Source organism: Elaeis guineensis, chromosome 10, assembly GCF_000442705.2.
Source record: "Elaeis guineensis isolate ETL-2024a chromosome 10, EG11, whole genome shotgun sequence".
Classification (NCBI taxonomy): domain Eukaryota; kingdom Viridiplantae; phylum Streptophyta; class Magnoliopsida; order Arecales; family Arecaceae; genus Elaeis; species Elaeis guineensis.
Window position 1 is genome coordinate 8,491,473 of NC_026002.2, and position 15,513 is coordinate 8,506,985.

The following is a 15,513-nucleotide window of genomic DNA, read 5'->3' on the forward strand; positions in this document are numbered from 1 at the left end:
TGCACCGAGGGAAGGGGGCCATCACATTAATGGGTGCCATTGCCACCTCTCTAGCAACTAATGGCACCAAATCTATATGCAGGGGGGCAACACCAAGTTAACATGGGTACGTACAATATGTATCACAACCTACTTTTTCAAACTTCTAGCCAGTGCCAAGACTGACTTATCTTACCCAACCCATTAATTATAGTGTGGAGAGCAAATTTTCCAAGTGTCACTCAATTGGTTGAACTAGTTGGAGTCAATTGGATGTACTTATTGGACTGTTTTGTGACCGTAAACCAAAAGTTGTACTTGGATTGACTAGGTTTATGAATATCCCAAAAGCTACAAGATCCCTAAATTTTTAAGATTCTTGGGGGCCAATCTCCTGACTATAGAGCATATCGGTCAATTTTCTATCTAATGTGGTGATGCTGGATCTAATGACTTCTTAAAACTCTCATAGTTTGTAAATTCATTAACTAGATCAGCCTTCGTCTAGTATGTGAATCTACCCCTAAATTTAATTCTCAAATGGCAAGATTTGGAGTCTCAATTCCATGTGCAGGTCTACTATACCAAGCTCGAAGCATCGGTAGTACCAAGCTCGAAGCATCGGTAGTTGATCTTGCTAGGTTGAGCAACTTGGAGAATCTATAGAGTTGTTTATGTCCAAATTCAAGCGGGCAACAGAAACCATTGCTACACTCTTTGAGAGAGGCCGAATATGTGAAGATTGCACAGAACGGCCTGAACTTAGAAGTTGGAAATGAGAAGTTCACCAAGAAGGAATTCTGAGACCTCTTCTAGGTAACCACTCAAGCAAATAATTATAAGGCTATCTTGCAAGAAGAGCAAAACAAGTTGTCCCAAGGGACGTATATGAGAAACCCAAACTACTACAAAGTCTTGGCCTATGAAGTTTTAAAAGGAATGACTGCAATGAAATTGATGTGGCCGAGATTCTACCTAACAAGCCATGTGTCTGCAAAGTCCTAAGTAGGAGGCTAACTCCACAAAATCTACTAGTAGCAAGGCAACATGTTCCAAAGGTGGTACAAAGTACTCCCTTGATATCATCAAAATGGAACAAATATTTGATCATCTTCTGAAAGACAGGTAGATACAACTACCTCGCAGGCATAAGATCCCTCTGTCAAAGAAATTTAAGGACAAAATATTGCAAATGACATGATAAGTGGAGCCATCACATAGCTAACTATATTGTCCTTCATAATGCCATCTAGAAGGTGATTGTGGATGGCAGGTTAAAGTTCCTAGAAAAAACAAAGGTGTCATGTTAGTGGTTGGCAACCCTTTCTCAAAGGTGGAGATGAACATGACTTCCATTGATCCAGGTTCATTGATGCCGAAAAAGAAAGACACAAGAAACCAATAGACTAATATCGATAGGATTTCGATCAAACACGGGCTCGAATCCGAGCCTAAATGGAACAGAAAGTTTGAGAAGTTGAAAAACAACAATGTTCCTTACACAAAGGCTTCGTAGGCTGCTACAATAAGAAGATAATAATTTGGCCTTGAGGGTAGAAGAGTTGGTCATGTGGTAGGAATGCTTCTAACGGAGCTCCAGGAAATCAGCTCATGATCAGCAGCATACACGAGGGCCATTTTCTCATGGTGGAAGTTTTGATATTAGGCCAGTCAAATCTTAGAAGGTTGATGACAAAGAAAAAGTCCCTTGTCGAGAAACAATGAGTGATGGAAACTTTAAGCCGCTCTGCAAAGATTGACCTAAAGATAACTATTTCGAAGAAAAGTGATGCGAATGATTCGGATGGTTGAAGAAGGCCGACAACCCTTGAATTGGCCAACAAAAAGCTCTTAGGCCCACAAAACCTATTGAAACCGTGACTATCGGCCAGGGATCGCAACCTTAGAGGGTTGATCGGAGGCCCAGAACCGTCAAACCACCAGTCACTCCTAGGCGGTGGTATAAAGTTCAATCATAGTACTTCTTCTCTTACCATTACTACCATACTCAATACATGACCAAGATGCGAACAAGATGAAGGCAGAGATTGAGGGCATTGGAAAGAAAGCAAGTGGAGGGGAAAGTATAAGTGAACTGGGAGGAAAGCCAATAAACATAAGTTACTGTTCCCTCAAAACAAAGGCCGACATTCTGGAAGGTTCAGTAATGAAGGACACCAATACCAGGATGGCAGGATTTAGCTTAGCTCACTGCTAAACGAAGTGGAGGTGAACATGTTGTTTACTTTGCCCTTCACATTTCAAGTGAAGGACAGTTAATCGATGAGCATAGCGGGTGACATTGAGTAAAGACAATGCTCGGAGATCCTTGCCAACTCGAAGGCCAAAGAAGAGAATGGCCTCCACTTGACAAATCAGAAAATCGTCATTGGTGATCAAAATTCTAAGACTGCCAAGAGTGTGTTCTAGAGACCTACCAAGGTGATGGGTGAGCACATTGAGCACTCGTGTATTGATGTCCTAAGGTTCGGCAAGCCGATAAGGCAGGTGCTCATAGACAATGGGCAGCTGTCAATATCCTGCAAACCACAAAGGGTGTTGCCAATCCAACTTTAGGTGGGATCCATACTCTTGATCACCACTTTCTTTGTGATTGAAGCAGTCTTCAATTACAACATGTTGCCAGGAAGGAATTGGATTGATGCCAACTACGTCCCCCATCTTTTCTACACCAATTGTTGGTTTTGTGGAATCTAGACACCAAGGCTGACGAAAAACGAGGTAGAGATTGTTACTACAAATAACAAGCTTTTCCTAGTGAATGCCAACGTGACTGAAGCACAACCATATGATCTTGATGGGTGAGGTCCACGAAGGAATTTGCAAAATCCATCAACATCAAACAAGTCCAAAGATATGATGGCCAATCGCTAGGCATGTTTATTATTGGGTGAAGATGTTGGAAGACTATATGAGATTTGCTAAGGGTGCTAGGCATGTCAAACACACAAGCCAACACATAGGGTCTCAGTAGTAGAGTTGCATTACGTTATCAAATTATAGCCATTTAGAGGTTGGACCATGGACTTGATTCACCAAATTAATTTGTCTTCATGAACAAGTTATGAGTTTGTCATCATGGCCGCAGATTATTTCACCAAGTAGGTGGAAGCAGTGCATATGATATCAGTAAATCAGACTACCGCCATTAACTTTATTAGGCATCATATTATTCATAGATTCGGTCTGGCAAAAACTATTGCGGCCGATCAAGGGACTTTTAGTTGGTTAAGAGGTCCTGGCGTTTGTGGAAGAGGCTGATTTTTGTACCATTCATTCCATATTGTATTGCACTCAAGGTAATGAATAGGCCGAATCAACCAAGAAGATCTTAGCAACCAACATCCACAAGTTTGTTGGAGAAAGGCAAGAGGGTGTGGCATGATGGACTTTCATAAGTGTTTTGGGGGTACGGGACCTCTAAGAGATCAGACGCAAGAGCAACTTTCTGCTCCCTAATTTAAGATCACGATGCAATCTACCAATAGAAATGACCATCAAATCATATAGGGTAGCCCACCAGCCCAAACCAAGATTATATTCGGGCTATGACTGCTGAGTTGGGAGAGTTGGACGAAGTGAGACTAGTCATATTAGACCGGTTGCATGTCCAGAAGCTTAAAATTCCTTGTTCCTATGACAAGAGGATTTGCCTAAGGTCCTTTGGCATTGGAGCTTTGGTATGGAAAAAAACTACCCAGTTGGCATTGAGATTCTATATTTGAGAAGTGGTCTCCAAATTTAGAGGGACCATACATTATTCATCATGTGTAGCTTGAAGAAGTCTATAAGCTGAGGGATATTACTGGTGAAGTTCATGGCCAGTCCATTAATGAGAAGTATTTAAAGAAGTATTATCCAAAACTTTGGAAGTGCGTAAAAGAGTACAAAATTAGAAGGCTATGCCATTTAATACTTTAGGCTAGTACAATTGTACATAATAAAAATATAAATACAAGACAATTGAACTGCCATCTAATCCTACACCTGCTCTAAGAGTAATTTCTTCATTGTCTAGATCTCTAGGTCCTAAGGATTCTCCAGGATGATTTGGCCTTTCCTTTCTCGTAGGATGAAAGTTTATGGAAGTCAAGCCATTCTAATATCCTGACTTCCCCATATTGCAAGGCTTGATGGGCGGACGAAGGATTGGTCAAGTTTGTCACAAGGTACACTAGAGTGTGGTTTGGCACTTGGTAGCAGCCGGCTATGATGGAGACAAGTTGCTCGACTAGCTTTTCCACAAAAATCGAAGATGCTTCGTGTTATTCCATGATGGCCTCATCACAATGGCCATCTGGCAACTACTTCCAACAAGTCATGCTAACCTTCATCTATGTAGAACTTAATCTGCATGACCATCTCCTAAAAGGGACCAACTAACAAATAGATCATCTCCGACCATGGAACATAGCTTTCAGTCCAGGCTCCCTAGAACGAGTAAAGCCATTCAGGTCACTGAAGACTATAAACCCGTGGAGGGCTGGATAAACAAGTCCAGACGTTTCGGCCTGAGAGTTATGAGGCTCCTAGGCAGACTGCAATGGACTCCCTAGTAGTCTAGAATCTAGTACTTGAGTATCCATCCTCCTCGGCAGCATGATGGAAGCTATGCAACAAGGTCAATCCGAGCATGGTAAAAAAATTTGTTAGGCTCTCAGGCGGGATGACAAATCACGTGGCTGGGTCTGGTGATCATGCAGCATACCACCAGCATCAGATAGTGGAGCAGATATAAAAAGGGCGGGGATAGTGACAGTATCATGGGTCCAAATGCCCTAACCTTCAAGAACTTTCGCTGCCGAAGCACCGCCTGCTCAAAAGAGGAGGTAGGCTAGAGCTAAAGCTACAAGGTATTCACTGCTACGGATAAACTAGAGTTCTACTAGGAAATAAAGTATAGAATTTGAAAGATAAAAGCAAGGGTAATTTAAAGATAAACTGGCTGTTTTATTCAGATTACATTCTATTATTTAAACAACATGAGAATAAAACTTGCGAATAATTGTTGTAACTGTAGTTGTAATCACCCACATTGGTTCACCATCATTCCCTGCAATTTCCAGCAGTTTTGCTCCACAAATCCATGAATCTTCTTCACTACAGAATTGCAACCCGCAGATTTTAACAATCACCTAGAACAGCACTTACCATCTTCCAGCCAGTGCCTCCATGCCTCCTATGATCACTCAGTCTGCTGTGGCCGAATCCCACTCGGCCTAGCAGGGATCACATGACTCCAACCTATCCTGGATGTAAGCCTTGTCCATGTGACACACACTCGAGGCCAATGCCGAGGTGAGGTGTAAACACATGTCAATCTAATTTTACCCATAGCCCACAACCAGATTTTCTATGATTTTATTCAATTCATCATATCCATCCTCATACTATCAATTATCCAATATTTCAATGTATATGAGTAATCATATATTTGAAAGGGGAGAGGTTCTAGTGTTAAAAACAATGCATATTCAAATTCATGGATTGCATAATCATAATGCTAACCTGTACGGTGCACACATGAGTCTCATGTAACACAAGGAGTTGAATGAGAAAAGATGTGACATATCACAATACACTGTGATACTACCCTCATTCATGAATCATTGCATCATTTTGACATTCCAACACTTGCCACTCAAATTTCAATTAAGATTAAAACAAATAAGTTCATGATGAAACATGCAACTGAAACAACTATTATTGTTAAATCAACCATTTATTTTTGTTCATTGCTGATTTTCTTTTCTTTTCATGCACTGAATTGAATTCAGTCATCTAGAATGGATTCTTGTACTAGAAATATAGTTTGTTGATAGTTGATACATATATACAGACATACATACACCTATCTACCTAAACTAATGCTCAAATGCATGTACACTGAACAAAAGATCACACAAGAATGATCTTAATGAGCCATTGATGGTTCAAATGAAAGATACCAAACACACATACAAGGGGAAGAAAATAAGCATTGAGACACTATACTACCATCAAATGTACAAATCAGTGGCCCATGAGAAATAATAACTTTGAAATTTTAGTTGGGATAAAAATAAAAAAAAATAAAAAGATCAGATTAATGGTATCAATGTAAAGGTTACCTGACTTTTTGAGCAAGAAACTATGAAGTCCAAAAAATGACAAGCCAGAGGTTTCTTCTGAATCACAACCATCTTTCACAACAGAACCAAAAATACTAATAGATCCCAGAGGAACAACTACAACTGCCATGTTGTCCATACTACCTTTTTCAAGTGCAATCTTAACTATATAGTCAGCCAAAGGGTGTTTTATAGTATGAATGGAATCTGAATTCATCTGTGCTCTTAATTTCTCATACCACAACAAATCACAAACCTCTTGTGTTGTCATCTTTTCAAAAATTCCATCCGATGCAGCAATAAGATAACTGTCATTGCTTGTTAGAGACTGCCAATCTGTCACCTCGGGTGTGGATATAACACCGTAACTGACCATGATCAAGATTCAACAACAACAGAATGAGATGGAGTTGGAAATATTGTCAAAAAAAAAATAAATCAGAAAATGATAATACAATTGCAGTTGTTTAACTTTAAACATAAAGAAGCCATATTAAATTTTGTATTCAAGATTGCCTGTGCACTCTAAAGAATTTTTACCCATAAATGGTAGCTTTTAGTGTTCCTCTTTCCATGTGGTCACATATTCTGGAAGTACTTAGCACCTTTGCCACCATAAGGGCAAAGGTTTTCCTGTAGATAGATGGTTTCCAGGAGTTGTGAACCTCTTCTATCATCCAGACTCCTGCTAATAGTACAGGACAATCTCAATTCTGTCCCAGATGGTGGGATACTCATTTCCGGGTTTGGGAGCTTTCTTAATGGCTATGACTAACATTGGAGCCACAGCTAGTGAAGCTGGTTCCTCTACATTTTGTTCTAATGTTTTCCTATCAGTTATTTATTACATCAATTTGCTTTCTAGCAAAGAAACTTAATGCTTATCCAACAACAAATTCAAATATTTCCATGAGAGATAATCATATGCCATCCACAGAAAAGAAAGAAGGATTGTGATTGAAGTACTGAGACTTAGAACCTTACTTTTTGAAGGGAAGATCACCTATAGCTCGAGATACAGCTAGTTCACCATTGACTCGAAGCACGCCAGCCCACTCCAGAACATAGCCACCAGCAGCTTCCACTCGGCTTCTTTCATCTTCTCTATCAGGGTGATGATCCACTGTCAGTTCCTTAACATAATATGTCGGTCCATCATAATTTGCCAACTCTGAGATCCCATATTCATTAATTGGAAAGATGGCACCTTTATTTCTTCTTCGTCTGGTAAGTTTTGACCTATTGCCTGCGATATAAAATGTGCATCATGCATCAATTGTATTAGTCTGTAACGATATGATCTACAGCATAGAATATCAACACCACATCTAACAGAAGGAACCAATACATAACAGCAAGGCATATGGTACTGACTACCTGGCTTAGCCCATGCTACTTGTTCAATGGCTATATGATTGATGCATATCAATTAGTTCATCAGATCTACTTAGTACCATTAAGTAATTATGTTTTTTCTTAACAGTAGAACTTGCTTCCCTTATTGATTTTCAATGTAACATTAAATTTGACATATATTGTTACACACATTCCCAACCTCATTTAACAGCAATGCACAGAAGTTTCTTAATATTTAGTTGGATTAGAGACCGATATCCTGCTCCCTCGACACAAATTTGACTGTGCTCTGAATAAAAAAGGCGGAACAAATTTGTGATACACAAATCCAAAGCCTTGTAGGACATTTTGACGCATAAGCAAACCCAAAACCAAAACTCCATTCACACAACTGCCTCTAAGATCACAATGAGAACATATCTTAGCATTAATGAATAAGTCTAATTGAAGTAGGTGGTCTATTTATTAGTTCTTGCTACTTTTGAAGGCCTTACTGATCTTTACACAGACATGTTGATCACATAGCTTGTTCACATATGGTCCAACACTCGTCACAAGGATCCAGTGGGAAGTTTGAATTTTCAAAAGGCCAGGATGACTAAAGGCTCAAAGAATCTTAATATATTCAAGTTATTTCAAAAGGCACAAGTCCAGTAACTTATAAACCTGCAAGAAAAGCTCATATTACAAAACCCAAAAAATCCTAAGAAAATAGCCAACAAAACATGCAGCGGACACCATGGCTTTTTCTCACAGCGTCCACATGCGATGCCAAATGAAAAAAAGAAAGAGAGAAGGATCACGATGGTAGGGTTTAAGGGGCGAGCTCTGTGGGAGAAACAGAGCATTGCCAGTTTTGATCTTCCTCACCGGTGACCGAACCTCCAAGATCTCTACCTCGTTTTCTCCTTTAATCTCTTCCCTTCTTTCTCTTGCTCATTCCTCTATATCTCCTTCTCACATCTCTCTATATCTATCTCATGCCATGTTCTTCTTCCCTTCCTGTTAAACAGAGAAAGGAAATAGGTCCTAAAACCCTTTTCCTCTCTCATTTCTCTCCTCCCACCACTTAGCATCTTGTCTCTCACCTCACATCTCTTCTGGAATTAGAGGAAAAATCGGAGGAAGAATCGCAAGTCAAGGGCACCAACCTATTGAAACTAACATCAAGGTAAGACCCTAATTCCTTCCTTAAATTTAATTTTTCAGATCTTAGGATTAATCTTGAATGATTTAGGGTAAGAGCCAAGGTAATATGATTTCTGAGATTTGGGAAAGATGGGATAGGGATGAATTAGAGGAAAAGAAAAATTGTGTAAAATGGATGTTAATCTTAGGGCGAACAGATTCTGACATGTTTCAATCCGGAAATTTAAACTCCTAAATGGCTTAGTATTTCATTCTGAAATTTTAATTGGGAGTTGTTAACTAGCTGGTCAATCAATCTGAAGAATTTAGGAATTTTTAAACATCATTAGCTAGGATAAATAAATCATGGAATGGGACTGACGTGCAGAGAATGATAGATAGAGATTTAAACTTCAGAATTTTGAAGAATTTTATAAATTATTATAAAATAGTAGCATAGCACTACTTTGAGATATGTTTGTAATTTTGGAATTATTAGGTTCCAAGGGATCCAAGTGAAACATTTGGATAACTTAGCAATGGTATTTGTAAGGCAAGTTACCTTCACCTAATCAAAAAAGCAATTATACAAATAACGAATGAACATAGTTTGAGAAGGTATCTTAAAATTATTGCCAAATACTATAAAACTTGTATTATTTGTTTGTTACACTGTTAGAAAAGGATCAAGTATGAAGCATGAATTTATTGTGTTTTTGAGCCTTTGAGCATTCGTGATATCCTTGCCAAATTGATAATTATGAATTCTATTAGAATGATTTCCACAACTGAATTTTGAAAACTTTGATATGAGTCTTTGGGAATATGTAATTATGTATGTTAATAAATGTAAATGTATTGATTTGGAAAAACCATGTTATGGTGTTGACAATTGAAATTTTGATGATTATTCATCAATTAAAAATTATATATATTAAGCCAACATTGTATATTGCAAATGTACATATGTGATAATACTGATTGCATAACTTAAATTTGTGTATGTTAGAATCTCAATTTAACTAAGTTTTGGACCCTAAAGGGTTTTACAGAGCCGAGACATAAAAGTAAATGGATAAAGGTTGAATTGTGAGACTAGAGCAAGGACCTAGTTAGCTACATCAAGCCAACCTTTTGATTTGTCGGGATGATATGGGTGAAATAAAATTATTGGGACCTAAGATTATTCAGCAACCTATAGATAAAGTACAACTGATCGGAGAACGGCTCCGTATAGCTCAAAGAAGATAGAAGAGTAATGCTGATGTTAGGAGATAAAAGTTAGAACTTGAAGTAGGTGAACACGTATCCTTAAATATATTACCTACTAGAGATTTGGTTTCTAAGGTAATTGAGCCCTCAATTTGTGGCTCCTTTAGAAATATGGGAGACAATTAGAGATGTAGCATACAGAGTTGCATTATCACCTACTTTTGCTAGAATTCATAATGTATTCCATGTATGGATGCTAAGAAAATATATTTCAGATCTCAGCCATATTGTAAAATATAAACCTTTGCAGCTTAGAGAAGAATTGGCATATATGATGAGCATCCAATACGGATAGTAGATAGAAAGAATCAAGTTCTGAGATGTCCTACTATTCCTTACATCAAGGTTCAATGGAGTAATCACATTAAAAGAGAAACTACTTTGAGAGCTGGAGGACAAGATGAAGGAGAAATATACTTAGTCTTCACAACTTAGGTATGTAAATTTCAAGGACCAAATTGAACTAGGGGGGAGGGTGTGAGACCCCACCCCAGCCCGACCCAGCTGACTCAACCAAGCCCAGGCCAGGTTGTTAATGTCATGCCCATCATTGTCTGAAATCGAAACAGGAGAATAAATCCCCTGTTCCATGTGACACCCGACCGAGCCCCTCCACTCGCCCTTTCTCCCTTTCATGCGATTGCCCGTGCTCTCTTCTCTTCCCATCGCTCTCATCGATTCCACGCCTTTCTCCTCCCTTCCCATCGCTCGCTCCCTTCCCCATGCACGGTCTTCCTCTCCCACTCTCTCCTCATGTTTTTCTCATCACCATCATCTTCTTCTTCCTCTTCCTCTTCTTCTTTTCTCTCCCTTCGTGCCGCTCCCCATCCCTTGTCTTACATCCTCCCCCCTTAATTAAATTTTATCCTCAAAATTTATATACCTAAGTTATGAAGAGCTGAGAGTATTTCTCCTTCATCTCGCCCTCCAACTCCTAAGTGGTAAGTAGCTTCTCTTCTAGTGTTGTTACTCCATTGTACCTTGACGTAAGGAATAGTACGACGTCTTAGAACTTGATCCTTCTTATTTACCATCCATATTTGATGCTCGTCATAAGTCAATTCTTCTCTAAGCTGCAAACTTTCATATTTTACAATATGACTGGGATTTGAAATATATTTCTTTAGCATCGATATATGGAATACATTATGAATTCCAACAAAAGTAGGTGGTAATGCCACTCAATAAGCTGCATCTCCAACTTTCTCCAATATTTCAAAAGAACCCACAAATCAAAGGCTCAGTTTATCTTGGAAACCAAATCTCATAATACCCTTAGTAGGTGATGCCTTTAAGAATTCATGTTCACCTACTTCCGATTCTAACTTCTGCCTCCTAACATTAGCATAACTTTTCTACCTGCTTTAAACTATATAGAGCCGTTCTCCAATCAGTCATTCTTTTTCCATAATCTGCTGAATAATCTTTGGTCTCAACAATTTTTTTTCACCCACATCATCTCAACAAATCAAAAGATTGGCATGATATAGCTAATTAGATTTTCACTCTCGTCTCACAATCCAATCTCTAACTATTTACTTTTATGCTTTGACTCTATAAAAATATAGAAAATCAAAAGAATAAGTTAATAGCTCAGTAAGTAATCAAGACATAATAAAAGGAATCAAGCAAGTGTAACAAAGATGAACACTTGATAAAACTACTAGTTTAATAATATAATATTTGTGATTAAAGTAACACTTATAGCTTCAATACACTGTAACATAAACGTAATCTCCCAAATCAAAGGCTTACATAAGATCTAAGAGCATTTTAGAAACCAATATCAAAACCAAAGTGATTATAATAAGTTTTCGGGAATATTTTTTAAAAGTATTTTATCAACTCATCAGTCTATACAACTACAGTCACATGCAATCACAATGATAGGGGCCAAAATGTCGTATTTAACCTCTATAGAATAGATCCATAGTACCGCACTTAACTCCTGTGGCGTAGGTCCATAGTACTGCACTTAACCCCTGTGGAGTAGGTCCATAGTACTGCACTTAACCCTTATGGCATAGGTCCATAGTGTCAAGTTCCGTAATGATCAATGCCAATTGACAACATATAACCCCCGTATGGTAGGGTCCTAAACATAGTTAGACCAATAGTCCAATATTTACACATAAATTCAAGTTATGCAATCACTATTATCACATATGTATGTTTGCAATATACAATGTTCGCTCAATATATATAATCTACAATGATGAATAATCATCAAATATGTCAATTGTCAACACATAAACATGGTTTTACCAAATCAATACATTTACATTTATTAACATACATATTCCCAATGACTCATCAAAGTTTCCAAAATTCAATTGATTGAAAATCATCCAAACAAAACTCATATATCAATTTTGCAAGGATATCATGAATACTCAGAGACTCAAAAATACAATAAATTTGTGCTTCATGCTTGATCCAATTTTAACAATATAACAAACAAATAATACACTTTTCAGAGTATTTGGTAATAATTTTAAGATGCATTCACAAATTGTATTCATTCATTATTTGTATAATTACTTTGATTAGGTGAAGGTTACCAACCTTGCAAATACCCACTACTAAGTTACCCAAACGCTTCACTTGAATCCCTCGAAACCAAATAATTTTAAAATTATAAACACATCTCAAATCAGTGTCACGATACTATTTTATAATAATTTATAATTTTTTTCAAAATTTTGAACTTTAAATCTTTGTCTATCATTCTCTGCACATCAGTCTCATTTCATAATTTATTTATTCTAGCTAATGACATTCAAAAATTTCCAAATTCTATAGACTAGTTGATCAACTAGTTAACAACTCCCAATTAAAATTTTAGATTGAAATACTCAACTATTTTGGAGTTAAAATTTCTGAATTAAAACATGGCACAATCTGTTCGCCCTAAGATTAACATCAATTTTACACAATATTCCTTTCCTCTAACTCATCCCTATCCCATCTTCCCAAAGAAATCACATCACCTCTTACCCTAAACCATTTAAGATTAATCCTAAGATCTGAAAAATTAAATTCAAGGACGGAATTTGGGTCTTACCTTGATGTTACCTTCAATAGGTTGGTGCCCTAGCCTTGTGATTCTCCCTTTGATTTTTCCCCTAATTCCAGAAGAGATGAAAGGTGAGAGATCAGGTGCTAAGTGGTGGGAGGAGGAGAGAAACGAGAAAACAAAAGGGTTTTAGAACATATTTCCTTTCTCCATTTAACGAGAAGGGAAGAAGAATGTGGGATGAGATACATACAAGGTAGAGATCTTGGAGGTTTAGTCGCCGGTGAGGAAGATCAAAACAAACGATGCTCTGTTTCTCCCATAGAGCTTGCCCCTTAAACCCTACAATCATAATCCGTCTTTCTTTTTTTTTTCATTTGGGATCGCACACAGATGCTAAGAAAAAATAGCCACGGGTCCGCTGCATGCGATCCCCGCATGGCTCATGCGACCTGGTCCAGTCCAAAAACAAATGGGCCTTGGGCCCAGGGTATTACTAAACCACTACCTGATTATATTTGGCCACCATCAGGCATAGATCCAACTATTTTAGGAATTGATGTCAGATCTGGGATTGAATGCTTAGCTCCAATTTAGGTACAGATAAAGCAAGATCCAACTCAAGCTGACACTTGCATGCTTAAGCATTCAACTATCCACTAGCAAGAAATTAAATAGTCCAGGCAAGGCTTCTTTAAGGATTATCTTAGCATGGAATTCTAAATTCAGCAACATCATATCAGATAGACGTAATACACTATAAAGAAGCATGCCAAAATTTGAGTGGTATGGGCATGAAATGAACTATGTCAACTATATACTAATGAGAATTTTATCTTCACGCGAATTAAAGTTCTATTCAGTGATCCAAGCAGTAAGGTATTGACCAACAAACTTAAGTGACCATTGATATTAATGCATACAGGCGACATTTGATCATATCGGTAAACTACTAGTACTAATATGCTCTCAATGTTGGATTGTATTGAGACACTATATTTCCCCCAAGGTTAGCGGACTCGGTATTGGAATCCATGCCAGTTGCCAGCCGATACCATACCATACCATATTGAACTGTACCATACCATACTGATAATAAAAAAATTGAAAAAAATTCCATCTACCACTACTAAAAATATAAAATCGGACCGAACCAGACCGAATCGGCCCCAAACCGTACTAAATCGGACCAAACCTTCCGATATTAGACGGTTTAGACATACCATACTGAACTGACCGGTTCGGTCAGTTAAGCCCATTTTTTGAAAATCCAGCCTAAATCAAACCGGCTCTCCACCGATATGGTTCAGTACGGGATGTATCAGCCGGTTTGGGCCAATACGGAATACCATGATTTTATCTTTACTTTCCAATGCCAGCACCTGGTGGCATACCATTTGGCTGAACAATGTTATAAAGAATTACTAGAATTTCATGTTGCCAAAATGGTTGTAATGTATGTATGTGTGTATGCATGTATGTGTGCATGTGCATGCATGCCTGTATGTGTGGATGCATGGATGCATGCATGTGTGTGTATGGCATGTACATATGCATGTGCGTATGTGTGTGTGGGCATGCATGTGTGTGTGCATATGCGGGCGGGTGTGTGCATGCACCTGAGTCCGTGCATGTGTGTGTGCATGTGTGTGCGCATGTGCATCTATGTGTGCATGTATGTCATATGTGTGTGTGTACATGTATTTATGTGTGCGCATATGTACGTTTGTTTGTGTGTCCGTATGTATGGGTGTGTGTATATGGTTAAGCATTAGAGTCCTTAATCATAATTTTTTCTTAGATTTTAGCCTTGATTAAAATAGAACATTGGTATCTGACAAAGAAGGATAGAATACATTATGTTTCTAAATCTAAAGTAAACTAAGTTTCATGGATGGATCAAATTTCCTCATATGTGTTATGGGTAACATGTTGAACAGCATAGCATAAATGTCAACTTGTTACAGAAAGCAATATACAGAAGCACAGTCGACTTCCACTAAAATATTGAGGGATTAAAATGGATTTCTTTCAATGGATGATGCCAACCTTTTCGATCATGAGGATGGAAGCTTTCTGAGCACAAAAAAGCTTTTGAATCACCCACATTAGCAGCTAGAATCTGACCATCAGCTATAAGAACAACAGTGGCAGTTGAACCTGACTCAAGATTTTTTTGTAAGGCTTCCTGTATAATATTACGTACGATTTAGTAGATAAAGAGTGGCAATCTAATGAATAAATGAATAATACTACAGAGAAAGATGAATACTTACCTTGGAAAATGATGCATCGATATCACGAATTGCCCTCAACAGTGATTCCTTTAAAATTTCCATATGAAGTGACTCATCAAAAATTGTAGGCAACATCCACTTCGACCTGCATTTTCAATAGCATCCTATGATTCCCATCTATCCTTATTTTATAACTCTAGATAATCCACAAGTTTAGATAATAGAATAACTTTAGTGTAGACACACAATTTTCAAGTATACACATTGATTCTGATAGTGCGAAATGTGGTAGACGTGGATAGCTCAAGCATTTGATATTTTGTCTTGCATCACAAGGTCAACGTTAGTGCTCACCTAGGCATCCTCATAGGCTCCGACGGACCGCATATGTAGC

General features: G+C 38.0%; 1 protein-coding gene across 5 annotated transcripts in view; it reads right to left on the minus strand.

The window, feature by feature from the left end:
* LOC105053399 (uncharacterized) overlaps positions 1–15,513 on the minus strand; it is an 83,350-nt gene that overhangs the window by 65,113 nt on the left and 2,724 nt on the right. For 4 of the 5 annotated variants that reach the window (XM_019853327.3, XM_019853330.3, XM_019853326.3 and 1 more), the window contains exons 3-6: positions 15,159–15,264; positions 14,932–15,070; positions 7,095–7,356; positions 6,111–6,478 (exon numbers count right to left, since the gene is read on the minus strand). In XM_019853327.3, coding sequence (XP_019708886.2) covers positions 6,111–6,478; positions 7,095–7,356; positions 14,932–15,070; positions 15,159–15,264 — 875 coding nt within the window. Of the gene's footprint in view, positions 1–6,110; positions 6,479–7,094; positions 7,357–14,931; positions 15,071–15,158; positions 15,265–15,365; positions 15,485–15,513 lie in introns of those variants that run through there. The other variant, XM_073244540.1, reaches the window with a different exon arrangement.